This window comes from Loxodonta africana, chromosome 22, assembly GCF_030014295.1.
Source record: "Loxodonta africana isolate mLoxAfr1 chromosome 22, mLoxAfr1.hap2, whole genome shotgun sequence".
In the NCBI taxonomy this organism is placed as follows: Eukaryota; Metazoa; Chordata; class Mammalia; order Proboscidea; family Elephantidae; genus Loxodonta; species Loxodonta africana.
Genome location: NC_087363.1, coordinates 4,618,851 through 4,633,287, shown reverse-complemented (window position 1 = coordinate 4,633,287; position 14,437 = coordinate 4,618,851). Strand labels below are relative to the sequence as shown.

Sequence of the window (14,437 nt, the reverse complement as noted above, 5' to 3'; positions counted from 1 at the left end):
GATTTTTATTAAGCCTTTTTTTTTTTTTTGTCTGTTATAAACCTACAGATTCAAGTCCAGATGTCCAGCATGCATATCTTTAGTCTAATAAAGGGTTTCTTGTAGTTGTTTTGTGATGCATACACAGCCGACCATCTGTGGGCTATGTGCTTGAAGACATTAGGTAATCCTTGTAAAAATGATGTATAAACTCTTATGTAGAAATTGCTTTCCAGGACTCCAAAAAGTTGCTGCCGGATTCCCCACTGGTATCACCTCCTAGTAAACTTTCTCTCTCTGACTTGGAGTACATTTCATTGGCTGGACTGTTTCAGGGCACAGACCTCAATCGGGTAACAGAGGTTAGCAAAAAAGAAGACCCTCAAGGAGATGGTTTGACACAGTGGCTGCAACAATGGGCTCAAGCATAATAATGATTGTGAGGATGGTCAGGCCAGGCTGTGTTTAGTTCTGTTGTATGTAGGGTTGCTATGAGTTGAAGCCAACTCAATGGCACCTAACAACAACAGACACATCCAAACACCTTGAGGGACCGAGTTATGGGGCCTGGAGGCAGGGAACCATAGTCTCGGAGTACATGGAGGCCAATTGGCATAACACAGCTCATAAAGGAAGTGTTCCACATTCCACTTTGGTAAGTAGGGTCTAGGGTCTTAAAAGCTAGCGAGTGGCCACCTAACATACATCTATTGGTCCTAAACCCTGCAGAACAAGGGAGAATGAAGAAAAGAAAAGGCACAAGGAAAATATTAGCCCAAAGGGCTAAAAGACCACATGAACAGAGACTCCACTTGCCTGAGCCCAAAAGAACTAGATGGTGCCTGGCTACTGACAGCAACCACTCTGACAGGGATCACAACAAAAAGCCCTGGACAGAAAGGTAGAAAAATGTAGAACAGAGTTAAATTCACACACACACAAAAAAAGACGAGAATCACTGGTCCAACAGAGACTACAGGAACCCCTGGGACTATGGCTTCTGGACACTCTAACTCAAAACTGACACCACTCCTGAAGCCTGCTTCTCAGAAAAAGATTAGACAGGCCTATAAAACAAACAATAACACATTTGAGGAGCATGCTTCTTAGCTCAGCCAAATATAGGAGACCAAATGGACACCTCCTCTTCAAAAGCAAGACAGGAAGGTAGGAAGGGACAGGAACTGGACAGATGGACAGAGGGAACCCGGGATGGAAAGGAGGAGTGTGCTTTCACATTGTGTGGATTGCAACCAATGTCACAAGACAATATGTGTATAAATTTTTGAATGAGTTAACTTGAACTGTAAATTTTCACCTAAAGCACAATAAAATTAAAAATAAATTTTAAAATTCTATAAAAATAATTAAACACAACTATCAAATTTTCTATTTACAAGAGCCTTATATAAAACAAAAAGTCACAGGAATGACATTTTGGGATTCTTAAGAATTCTTAAGATACCTAACAAACACGAACAAAGGAAAGCAGGTGAAATAATGTAATTACAGGCAAAGTAAAGCAAAATACCATGTCCCTGTTTTATCTATAAGTTTATTCAAAAACGTTTGAGTAAACATTTAAGGTAGTATTATGTAAAATTATTAACTGCATAACCAAGTAGTACCATCAAACCTACTAACAAGGAAAGTAATTTTATATAACAAAGCTTATGCTGCTCAGAGGACATTTTGTTTACAAAGGCAAGGAAACTTATAGCTCTTATTTTAGTGTTTTGATTTCAGACCAGGATTTTCTTGCACAGTATTTTTTTCCCCAGCAATGCCTATTTGTCTTTTTTTGTTTCTTCTTGTAAAAACTGACATAAGACCTTATAACAAGAAACTTCTAGGTTCTGAACTAATTGCACAACAATAATCTTTCTTGTTGAAAACCTATAAGAAGAATACTGTAGAAAAAAGTATTTCTTTTACAGCGTTCTTCTTGTTTCCTGTCCTAGTTGAAAGAAGTCTTTATTTCTGCACAGTGTGTTTAATGGTTCGACCAGGCACCATGCATTCAAGTGCCAGGCAAGATCCTTATTTGCCAAGTTGTTATGTATGGGTCAGTTACTTAATCTCTGTAGAAATGTCAGCTTGTTTGGCTGCTACTTTGGCAACTGTGCTCATCCCATTACACAGTCAGTGGAAAATAATATTCTGCTTCCTTAAATCAAATAAAAGAAAAATAAAAAGAAATCTGGATATTCCCCGTAAGTGGCCGACTCTAACAAAAACAGCTCTATTCCTGAATTTTGCAGTGGTTATGTCTGCAACTATGTCATAGTCTTCAGGATGTGATAAAATTCCTGTTTTTACCACTAAGCATAGACTAAGTAGATTATCAGTAACTTGATTAACATTTGAGATTTGTTGCTTTTTTTTTTCCTTTTTTGCCTTTAAATGACTGTTGCTTTTTTTTTTTTTTTTTTTAATTTGGTAATTCAGCCCTAAAGCCTGGACCCCTCAACAAACATTCATTGCAAGTAAACTACTTCCTTTTTTTTTTTTTCTCTGAATCTTTGCAAGGTAAACTGAGAGTGCCCAAGTGGACTCATATCAAACCTGACCAAAACCTCATAGCCTGAGATTTATGACTTGTTGGCTGTTTCCACATTCCCTTTTTCAGTTACAAGGTGAATGCCACGTGACAGTACACCTCTGACACTCGCTTTTTTAATAAGTGTTCTAGTTCTTGGTGAACTCTGATTCTGATTCTGGCTTGTGGTTAGCCTCACGTTTCCCCTTAAAAATCTGGTGTCATGGTGTGACAGTCTCTGTTGGAGGGCAGTTGATAGGAAATCTGTCCTTTTTTATTGTCTGAAAGATTTGTTATTTGCTATAGTTTTGTTTCGTTGTGACCTGCAACCACTTAAAAAGAAAAAAAAATGTTCTCTCTGGAAGGAAGGCAAGATCTTTGAAATCTGGAACTATCATGACCAATTATGGAGCTTTTGTGCTATGCTCACTTAGCTGAGGTTGAAAACTGACTCTTCTAGCTCTCATTATGAATATGTGAATGAAAAATGCCTTTTTTGCCCTCAAAAAAGGAAGTAACTCAATTTTTTCACAAAGATATTTGCAACACTTTCTTTGCCGTGGCTAACTCTTTTTATCTCAGGAAAAAATGTTCGGAAATTAGTTGGTTATAAAACTATTTGTACATGTTATACTGATATATTTCAAACAGACATATTACTACTTAAGGGGGCAAATATTTAAAGGATTTCTAAAACTTTTTTAAACTAGTCTTGCATGGCAGAAAGTTTTAATTCTTAGAACTGTTCATGATTTGATTAACAACTGTGTGAAATAGTCTCAATGAACAAAAGAATGGCAATACAAGTGAATAGGAAAGGTTACTTCTGATTTGTCCAGAGTTTTATGACCTTGTGAAAAATCTAATAGTGTTGAATGCACGTTTTTTTCTCTCTCCTCTTTCACGTGAAAATTAGAAAGACTTATAGAAATATACGAATGAAGACTCAAGCTGGGAAACATGCTCCACCTGCTGAGAAGGAGTCTTAAAAGGGTCCCTAGCTCTACCTTCAATTTCCCTGAACAAATGCAACTCAGAAAGCAGCACATAATAAGTAGGGAGAAATTCAGCTAAAAAGTGTTTCTGAACTTGCTAGTTTACTCAATAGTTGAACAAGAATACTTTGTTTAATGAGTGAGAAATATTTTCTCAGCAAACAGATTGGTATAACTTTACTTACAGAGATAAATAATAAAGCAGATTAAAAAGTTCCTTACATTTAATAAAGTTACTGTATTATTGGCTCATAGAGATGTAAGTGGCATTTTCAAAAATGTTAAAATTGTAACATATTCTAGGGAAAAAAAGGATAAGAGATTCCACATTAAATGCTTCACATTTACTGGCTTCTTTAAGCTTCAGACACTTGCTGAAACTGTTACACAAAAAGGAAAAAAATTAGCTCAGAATTAAACTAATGGTCTTGATTATTAAGCTAGGTGGAAAGAGCAAATGAGTGAAATTTGATAAGAAGAGAAAAATGCAAAGTAAAATTGAGTACTTTAAAAAAAGGTAAAGATATTTTTATTTGATGTATAAACATAGTAAAGAGTTATTAATATTACTAATTAAGGTAAATATTTCAGTGAAATAATTATTTTGGTCTAGAAAGAATGATACTTAATTTCCCTGATTTTATCACAGTTTTAAACTGCAAAAATAATTTTTAGTCTAGTCAACATTTAGGATTCTTTTCTCATGTAAAGACTAATCAGTTTAAATTTCCTAAATTGCCTCCACTAGTTTTTTACATCAAATATGTTATTATTGGTATAACAAAATGATTAAAATTATATCTATTAAAATTTCAACTGAATTGAAGGTGAAGTGTTCACTCTTGTGAGCTTCTGGTAATGCTGCATGTGAGAAGGATTTAGTTATTCCACTTACACTCTTTTGGGAAAAAAATTAAATATCTTTCTGTCAAAATGCTGGATCTCCAAGTATAAATTTAATATGTACCTTAATCTCTTTTTACATATAATATAAATTGGCCATTACATAATATATTTGAAAAAATATGCAGTATTTGGGATTGTCTTATGTTCATTTTTCACACTTTAAGACATCAGGGAAGGTGCATGACTATAAGAGAAAGCGTACAATGTAAGAGGAGAGTAATATTAATTTAAAGTAAAAAATCTGGCTTGCCAACATTCCCACACATCTATCAGTTTGTCTTACTGTGGTGGCTTGCATGTTGCTGTGATGCTGGAATCTATGCCACCAGTATTCAAATACCAGCAGAGTCACCCATTGTGGAGATGTTTCAGCAGAAGTTCCAGACTAAGACAGACTAGGAAGAAAGACCTGTCAGTCTACTTGTGAAAAACTTAGCCAGTGAAAACCTTATGAATAGCAGTGGAACATTGTCCGATACAGTGCCAGAAGATGAGCCCCTCAAGTTGGAAGGCACTCAAAATACGTCTGGGGAAGAGCTGCCTCCTCAAAGTAGAGTCGATCTTAATGACACAGATTGAGTCAAGCTTTCAGGACCTTCATTAGCTGATGTACCACAATTCAAAATGAGAAGAAACATTTGCAAACATCCATTAATAATCAGAACTCGGAATGTACAAAGTATGAATCTAGGAAAATTAGAAATCATCAAAAAAGAGATGGAATGCATAAAGATCGATATCCTAGGCATTAGTGAGCTAAAATGGAACGGTATTGGCCCTTTTGAATTGGACAATCCTATCGTCTCCTAAGCAGGGGATGACAAAACATCCTCTTTTCTATGCTTTTGATAAGATTTTAACAAAGTCTATTTCTGAATAAGTTGGAATTCCAAATTACCGTTTTTACTACTCTGTTCATTTTCACTCTGGCCTGAGACTGTAACACTTTCTAATGGCTTGTGCTCATATCTTATGTCTCTTCTGTCAACTTTTTGTCAAATTCAGGCTTCAAATTCAGAATAATGAAACAGTTTAGATCTTTCCCAGACAACATTTACAAAGACTTTTACCCAAACATTTTAACAGAAGAATTTCATGACATTCTCCAAATTTATAATTAACTGATCATTATGGTGAAAGCTTTCCTGTTTGTCAAGCCTACAAATGAAAAGAAGTGGTAAATCTAAAAGAGATAGAAGCACCACGCTGTCTCAACACAGCAAAGTCTCAAAAAGCTAAGTAAAACAGAGACAAACATCAGTCCTGGGACTCTAAACATCAAACGGAGAGACAAAGAACTCAACCAAGCACCGAATAGAATAAGACAAAACTGACAGAGAACACAGAGTGAGGAAAGATAAGAGTAGAGGTCCCCTATCGGCTAACGCAGCATGGATTCACCATCTTGGACTCCTGTCAGAGATCAGCATACAGAGAATATGGGGAAGCAGAGTCACAGAGCTCCCAGCAGAAGACAGAGCACACAGTAACCAATGATACAGGCTTTCCCACACCCCATCCTTCCTTCCCCTTCTTGGCCTCTGTCGCTTTCCAGCAGGCCAAGTAACAACTTCCCAGAGGGCCAATCTGCCACTTTCCAGCAGGCCCCAACCGTGGCGCAGGAACCACCAGCTCTATGCTGTATGGATTCACTGGGTCCACACCAGCAGTCTCCTTCAGTGCCATTTCTTTGCTGCTGGTGTTGCTTTTTTCAGCTTCTTTTGGTTTCTTTGCTGCCTCTCACCTCCTTTCCCTCCTTTCTATCAAAGTCCTCACTCCATGTGCCATCTTTGCTTCTTTTTGACAGGCTGTGAATCTCGTTGCTTGGCTGGGGAACTGTTTCCCCAGTCTGTGCCACCACCCTGGTGGGATCCCTGGGAACTTCTTTTTTCCCTCTTTCTCTTTGGTTTGTTTGTTTTCTCTTTCATTTTTATTTTTCTTCATTTCTCGGTTTCTCGTCCTTTTCTACTTACCTTCTTTTACTGTCTCTTGAATACCTGGTGCTGTGTATCATCTCTATCCATTCTAGCCAGGGTGTACAGGGTGGCTTGGGAGCCACTTTCCCAGTCTTTGCAGCAGCACCAGTGGAATCCCTGGGAACATTTGTTTTTCTTATTTCCTTTTTGTTTTTCTTCTTTTCTCATTTCTTGTGTCTCCACTCCAATGACAGCCTCCCTGAGCACTTTTCTTTTTTTGGTTCCTGTTTCTCTCTCTCTTTTCTTTCTCGTACCCAACAGAGCTCTACACATCTAACTCCCCTCTCTTCCTCTCTCCTGTCTATCTGCACTGTGTTATGAACATTGCAGTCCCAAGCAGAACAGGCATGGTGTACTGGAACTTGCCCTGCACTTACCCCAGCACACCCTGTTGGCCCCAGTACATGGCACAAACAACCCATCCAAGCACCTCCCTTTCAGCTGGACCTGTCATGCTGCACCATAGCTGAGCGACTTGCCCTGCCCATTGCACAAGGAGGTGAAAAGTATCGTGTACACAGGTGAGCAAACAAGAAAGAATGCATAATCCATCTGCTCAGACATAACCAAATAAAACAAAAAAGCAGGACAAAACAAAAAATGTATAATCAATATAAAAAAAAATAACTACTCAATGTCACCAAGGCAGGTGACAATATCAAAGCACATAAAAAAAAAAAAAAGGACTGGATGGTTCCAGTAGACATCCAAAAAAAAAAAAAGAAAGAAAGAAAAAAGAAAAGCACCAGATGACTTTCCATTAGAAGAAAAGGCACTGGAACTACCTGATAGGGAATTCAAATCTCTAATAGTCAGAGCAGTCCAGGAGTTGAAGGAAAAAGCAGACAAAAATGAGGAAAAAATAGACAAATGCATGGAAAATGCAGAAAATTCATGTAAAATACAGAAAAAAGATGAAAGAATTTGGGAAAATAAGAGAAGAACAAAATGTCAAAATTAATTCACAACTGGAAATCTTACAAAAACAACAATTGGAAATCCAAAAGATAACAAGATTTCAGAAATGAATAATGACATAGAAGATCTAAGGAGGAGGTGTGAAACAATGAAAGACAGGATCAGCAAAATAGGACACAAATACTTGGATACCATTTTTGAGTAAAAACCTGAAAAAAGAATGAAGAAAAATGAAGAAACCCTGACAATGATATAATCAAAACCAAAAATTTGCAAGTGATTGGCGTTCCATAACAGGCAAACAAAATGTAAAACACAGAGGTTCATTGAAGAATTGCTGACAGAAAACTTCCCCAATACCATGAAAGATGAAAAGCTGACCATCCATGAAGCTCAATGAATCCCATATAGGATAGACCCCAAAGGAAAATCACCAAGACACATCATAATCACACTGTCTAAAACCAAAGACAATACATTCTGAGAGCAGCTAAAAAAAAAAAAAAAAAATCACATACAGAGGGGAAACAATAAGACTAAGCTCTGATTATTCTGTAGAAACAATGCAGGCAAGAAGGCAATGGGATGACATATAAAACCTTGAAAAAATAAAATTGCCAACCAATAAAAATATATACTGAAAATTCTCGTTCAAACATGATGGTGAAATTGGGAAAATTCCAGATACAGAAATTGAGAGAATATGTAAAAACTAAACCAAACTTACAAGAATTATTAAGGAAGTCCTTTGATCTGAGAGCAAAGAACATCAGACCACAGCCTGAATCTAAGACACAAGATTGCACCAGTCAGATATCAACCAACCTAGGAAATGAACTCTCAAGGGCTATTCAAAACGAAAACATTTGCAACAGGGAACCGGAGAGGTTAATCTGTAAATGACAACAATTTCAGAACAATAAAAGAGGAAATAAAGAGTGTGGATATAGAATTTTCTAGCAGAGAGGAAGGACGGTGATACCAAGTAATAATAGACTGGTTCAAACCTGGGAAGATAAGGGTAAATTTCAAGGTAACCACAAAGAAAGTTAACGAATATACTCATCGAAATAAAGAAGAAAAACATAAAGTCTTAATAAACACAAAAACAAAACAAATTTAAAAAAACCCACAAACAAAAGTAAATTAGCACAGGAGAGTAGGAGAAACAAAGAAATTGTCAGCACCACAAAAAAAAAAAGCACTATAAAATAACAGCAATAAACACACCTATCAATAATTATACCAAACGTAAATGGCCAAAACACACCCATAAAGAGACAGAGGATGACAGAATGGATTAAAAAAACAAGATTCATCAATATGCTCTCCACAAGAGACACACCTTAGAAACAAAGATATAAATTTATTAAAAATCAAAGGATGTAAAAAACATTATCAAGAAGCAGCTACCAAAAAACAGTAAGAGTGGCAATACTAATCTCAGATAAAATAGACTTTAAAACAAAATCCACCATAAAACACAAGGTGGGACACTATATAATCATTAAAGGGATGCTCTATTATGAAGGCTTAACCATAATAAACATCTACACACCCAATGACAGGGCTTCAAAATACATAAAGCAAACTCTAACAGCACTGAAAAGAGAAACTGCCAGTTTCACTATAACAGTAGAAGGCTTCAACAAACCACTCTTGGTAAAGGACAGAGCATCTGGAAAGAAACTCAACAAAGATACAGAAGATCTAAAGGCCACAATCAGGCAACTTGAACTCAGACATATACAGAACACTCCGCTCAATAGCTTCAAAATACACATTCTTTCCCAAGGCACATGGAACGTTTTCCAGAGTAAACCACATCTTAGGCCACAAAGCAACCATCAACAAAATCCAAAACACTGAGATAATACAAAGTATTTTCTCTGACGACAATGCCATCAAGGTAGAAATTAACAACAGGAAGAGCAAGGAAAAAAAGTCAATTACATGGTAACTGAATAACATCCCATTTAAAAACAACTGGGTAATAGAAGAAAACAGAGATGGAATTACAAAATTCTTAGAATCAAAAGAAAATGAAAATACATCATACCAAAACATTTGGGACACAGCAAAAGCAGTCATCAGAGGTAATTTAGAGCAATCGATGCACACATTAAAAGAAAAAGAAAGGGACAAAATCAAAACAGTAGCTACACAATTTGAATGAATAGAAAGAGAACAGACAAAAAAGTCCACAGCCACCAGAAGAAAGAAAATAATAAAGATCAGAGCAGAAATAAATAAAATGCAGCACAGAATTAAAAATATATATATATTAGAATCAACGAACCAAAAGTTGGTTCTTTGAAAAGATCAACAAAATCGACAAGGCACTGGACAAATTGACAAACGAGAAACAGTAAAGGATGCAAATAACCCAAATAAGAAATAAAATAGGGGGCATTACTACAGACCCAACTGAAATAAAAAAGGGTCATAACAGAGTTTTATGAAAAACTATACTCTAATAAATTTGAAAACCTAGATGAAATGGACAAATTTCTAGAGGTACTCTACCTACTCAAACTAACACAAAATGACATTGAAAATCGGAACAGACCCATAACAAGAGAAGGGATTGAAAAGGTAATCAAAAAACTCTACCCCCCCCCCCGCCAAAAAAATAAAGCTCTGGCCCAGATGGCTTTGCTGAGAATTCTACTAAACATTCAGAGAAGAGCTTACACCAGTACTACTCAAACTATTTCAGAACGTAGAAAAGGAAGTGATACTTCTGAATTCAATCTATGAAGCCAGCATAACCCTGATACCAAAACCAGGCAAGAAAAAAAAAAAAAAAAAACTTTTTTTTTTAAAAGAAAATTACAAACCAATATCTCTCATGAATATAGATGCAAAAATTCTCAACAAAGTTCTAGCCAATAGAATTCAGCATCATACCAAAAAAATAATACACCATGACCAAGCAGGATTCATACCAGGTATGCGAGGATGGTTCAACATTAGAAAATCAATCAGTGTAACTCACCACATAAATAAAAGGAAAGAAAATAATCATATGATCATCTCAATGATGCAGAAAAGCTATTCGACAAAGTCCAACACTCATTCCTGACAAAAACTCTCAATAAAATATGTATAGAAGGAAAATTTCTTAACATAATAAAGGGCATATATTCAAAGCCAATGGCCAACATCATTCCTAATGGAGAGAAGTGGAAAACTTTCCCCTTGAGAATAGGAACAAGATAAGCATGCCCTTCATCACCACTCCTATTTAACATTGTGTTGGAAGACCCAGCTAGAGCATTAAGGCAAGAAACAGAAATAAAGTGCAACCAAAGTGGTAATGAAGAAGTTAAACTGTCCCTATTTGCAGATGATATGATACTATACATAGAAAACCCAAAAAAATCCATGAGAAAACTACTGGAACTAATAGAAAGATTCAGCAGAGAAGCAGGATACAAGATAAACATTTAAAAATCAGTTGGATTCCTATACACCAAAAAAAAAAAAAAAAACGATTAAAAGGAAATTAGAAAAAAATAACATTTATAATAGCCCCTAAAAAAATAAAATACTTGAGAAAAAATCTAGCCAGGGATGAAAAAGACCTATGCAAAGAAAAATACAAAACACTACTACAAGAAACCAAAAGAGATCTACTTGAATGGAAAAATATACCATGCTTATGGATAGGTAGACTCAACTTTGTGAAAATGACAATTCTACCCAAAGCGATTTACAAATGCAAGCAATACCGATCCAAATACCAACAACAGTCTTTAAAGAGATGGAAAAACTTATTAACTTTATATGGAAAGGAAAGAATCCCTGGATAAGTAAAGCACTATTAAAGAAGAAGAATAAAGTAGGAGGATTCGTACTACCTGACCTCAGAACCTGCTATATAGCTATGGTAGTCAAAACAGCCTTGTACTAGTACAATTGACAGATACATCAGCCAATGGAACAGAATTGAGAATCCAAATGTAAATCCATCTACCTATAGTCACCTGATTTTGGCCAAGGGCCCAAAGTCCATCAAATGAGGAAAAGATAGTCTTTTTAACAAACGGTGCTGGCAAAACTGGGTGTCCACCAGCAAAAAAACAAAACAGGACCCATACCTCATATCATATACAAAAACTAATTCAAAGTGGATCAAATATAAAGCCAAAAACTATGAAGTTCATAGAAGAAAAAATAGGATCAATGTTAGAGGCCCTAATACATGGCATTAACAGGATATAAACCACAACCAACAACACACAAGTGCCACAGAATAAGCTAGATAACTGGATCTTCTAAAAACTAAATATACGCTCATGAAAAGAATTCACCAAAAGAGTAAAGAGAGAACCTACAGACTGGGAAAAAATTTTTGCTTAATACTAATCAGACAAAAGTCTAATCTCTAAAATCTACGGGAAAATCCAACACCTCTACAGCAAAAAAATAATCCAACTAAAAAATGGGCAAAGAAATGAACAGACACTTCACCAAAGAAGACATTCGAGTGGCCAACAAACATGTGAGGAAATGCTCACTATCTCTAGCCATCAGAGGAATGCAAATCAAAACCACAATGAGATACCATCTCACCCTGGCATTACTGGCATGAACCAATAAAACAGAAAATAACAAATGTTGGAGAGGCAGCAGGGACTCTTATGCACTGCCGGTGGGAATGCAAAATGATGCAACCATTTTGGAAAACGATATGGCGCTTCCTTAAAGCTAGAAATAGAAATACCGTAACCCAAACCCAGTGCCGTCTAGTCCATTCTGACTCATAGCGACCCTATAGGACAGAGTAGAAATAACCATATGATCCAGCAATTCCACTCCTAGGAATATAACCTTTAGAAAAAAGAGTCGTCACACGAATAGACGTATGCACACCCATGTTCATTGCAGCATTGTTCCCAACAGCAAAAAGATGGAAACAACCTAGATGCCCACCAACAGATGAATGGATAAACAACTGTGGTACACACACACAATGGAGTATTACGCAATGATAAAGAACAACGATGAATCTGTGAAGCATTTCATAACATAGATGAAACTAGAGGCCATTATGCTGAGTGAAGTAAGTCAATTACAAAAGAACAAACATTGTATCAGACCACAACTGTAAAAACTCACAAAAAGGTTTACTTACAAAAAGAAACAATCTTTGATGATTATGAGGGATGGGAGGGGTAGAGTTGGGAAAACACTTAACAGGCAATAGATAAGTGGTAACTTTGGCAAAGGTTAAGACAGCACACAATACTAGGAAGCAACCACAACCTGTACAAGCACGGCCATGGTAGCTCCATAGGCACATCCAAATGCCCTGTGGGACTGAATTGCTGGGTTGAGGGCTGTGGGGATGATGGACTTCAGGAATATCTAGCTCAATTGGCACAACATAGTTTATAAAGAATATGTTTTACGTTCTACTTTGGTGAGTAGCGTCTGGGGTCTTAAAAGCCTGTCAATGGCCGTCTAGGATACTCCATTGGTCTCACCCCTTTGGGAGCAAGGAAGAATGAAGAAAACTAAAGACACAAGAGAAAGATTAGTCCAAAGGACTAATGGACCACATTTACCACGGCTTCCACCAGACTGAGTCCAGTACAACTAGATAGTGCCTGGCTACCACCACCAACTGCTCTGACAGGGATCACAACAGTGTCCTGGACAGAGCTGGAGAAAAATGTAGAACAAAATTCTAACTCATAAAGAAAGACCAGACTTGCTGGCCTGAAAGAGCCTGGAGAAACCCTGAGAGTATGGACCCTGATACACTTTCAACTCAGTAATGAGGTCACTCCTGAGGTTCACCCTTCAGCCAAAGATTGAACCCAGGAGGGATCAGGAAAGCTGGTAATAGGGAACCCAGGGTTGAGAAGGGAGAGAGCTGTCATGTCTTGGGGTTGTTAACCAATGTCATACAACAATTTGTGTACAAGCTGTTTCATAAGAAACTAGTTTGTTCTGTAAACCTTCACCTAAATTTCAATTTTAAAAAAGATAAAAAGTTAAAAAAATAGATAAAATAAAATCAACAATGCAATTGGTAGAAGATAAACTATAATCAAAGCATGGTATTTTTCTTCTCTAGAAAATTTTTTACAGCCTCTTTGACATCTTTGTTTCTCAGAGAGTAAATCAAAGGATTCAACATGGGGGTGACTAGGGTGTAACATAAGGAGACTACTTTACTCATTTCAGGAGATCCATCAGGAGTGAGATACATAAAAAAGACAGCACCATACAGCACACTCACGACTCCCAGGTGGGAGCTATAAGTGGAGAAGGCTTTCTTAAGTCCCTCGGTGGAGCGTATCTTGAGAACTGAAGCCACAATAAACATGTAAGAAACAATAATGACTATGATGGTAGGCAAGATGTTGATGGTACAAACAGAAAAAGACACAACTTTACAGATAAAGAGATCAGAACATGAAATCCTCTGAAGTAGGCGAATATCACAGTAGAAATGGTCAATGGCCAGAGAAGCACAAAAGGATAAGGTGAATGTCATGCTGGTCTGAAGAACTGAACTGATGCAGCCACAGAAATAGGAACCAGCCACCAACTGAGTGCAGAGACCCATTGACATCTGAATAGAGCAGAGGAGTGGATTGCAGATGGCAATGAAGCGGTCATAAGCGATGGCTGCCAGGAGAAATCCCTCAGTCACAATAAAGAGGGCAAAGAGAAAGAACTGAGTCACACAGCCTGCAAAGGAGATGGACTTTCTCTCAGACCAGAAGTTGATCAGAGCCTTGGGTGCAATCACAGATGAGTAGAAGAGATCAATGAAGGAGAGGTTGCCTAGGAAGAAATACATTGGTGTGTTCAGCCGGGGATCAGTCATGATAATGGCCATCATCCCAACATTCCCTAGAAGAATTACAGCATATACGAGCAGAAATAGCAGGCAAAGGAGAATACGCAGGTCTGGGCTGACTCTGAAGCCAACAAGAATGAAGTCAGTCACTTCCGAATGATTCCTCCTTTCCCTGGTGCTGAGAGGCACCAGGCAAAATAAAGGAAGGAATGCTTTGATTTGACCCTAGTGTTACATTTAATTCTTTAGTGTTAGAATTTAAAGCTACTTTGTAATAATTCTTAATTTTAGCCTTAAAACAGAG

General features: G+C 37.0%; 1 protein-coding gene across 1 annotated transcript in view; it reads right to left on the bottom strand.

Moving 5' to 3' along the window:
* Positions 1-13,209: 13,209 nt before the first annotated feature.
* The window catches only part of LOC100659498 (olfactory receptor 9K2-like), a 29,528-nt gene continuing 28,300 nt past the window's right edge, over positions 13,210-14,437 (bottom strand). The window contains exon 2 of the mRNA XM_003422842.3: positions 13,210-14,358. Within this exon, the coding sequence (XP_003422890.2) occupies positions 13,375-14,358 (984 nt within the window). The 3' untranslated portion in view covers positions 13,210-13,374. The remainder of the gene's footprint in view (positions 14,359-14,437) is intronic.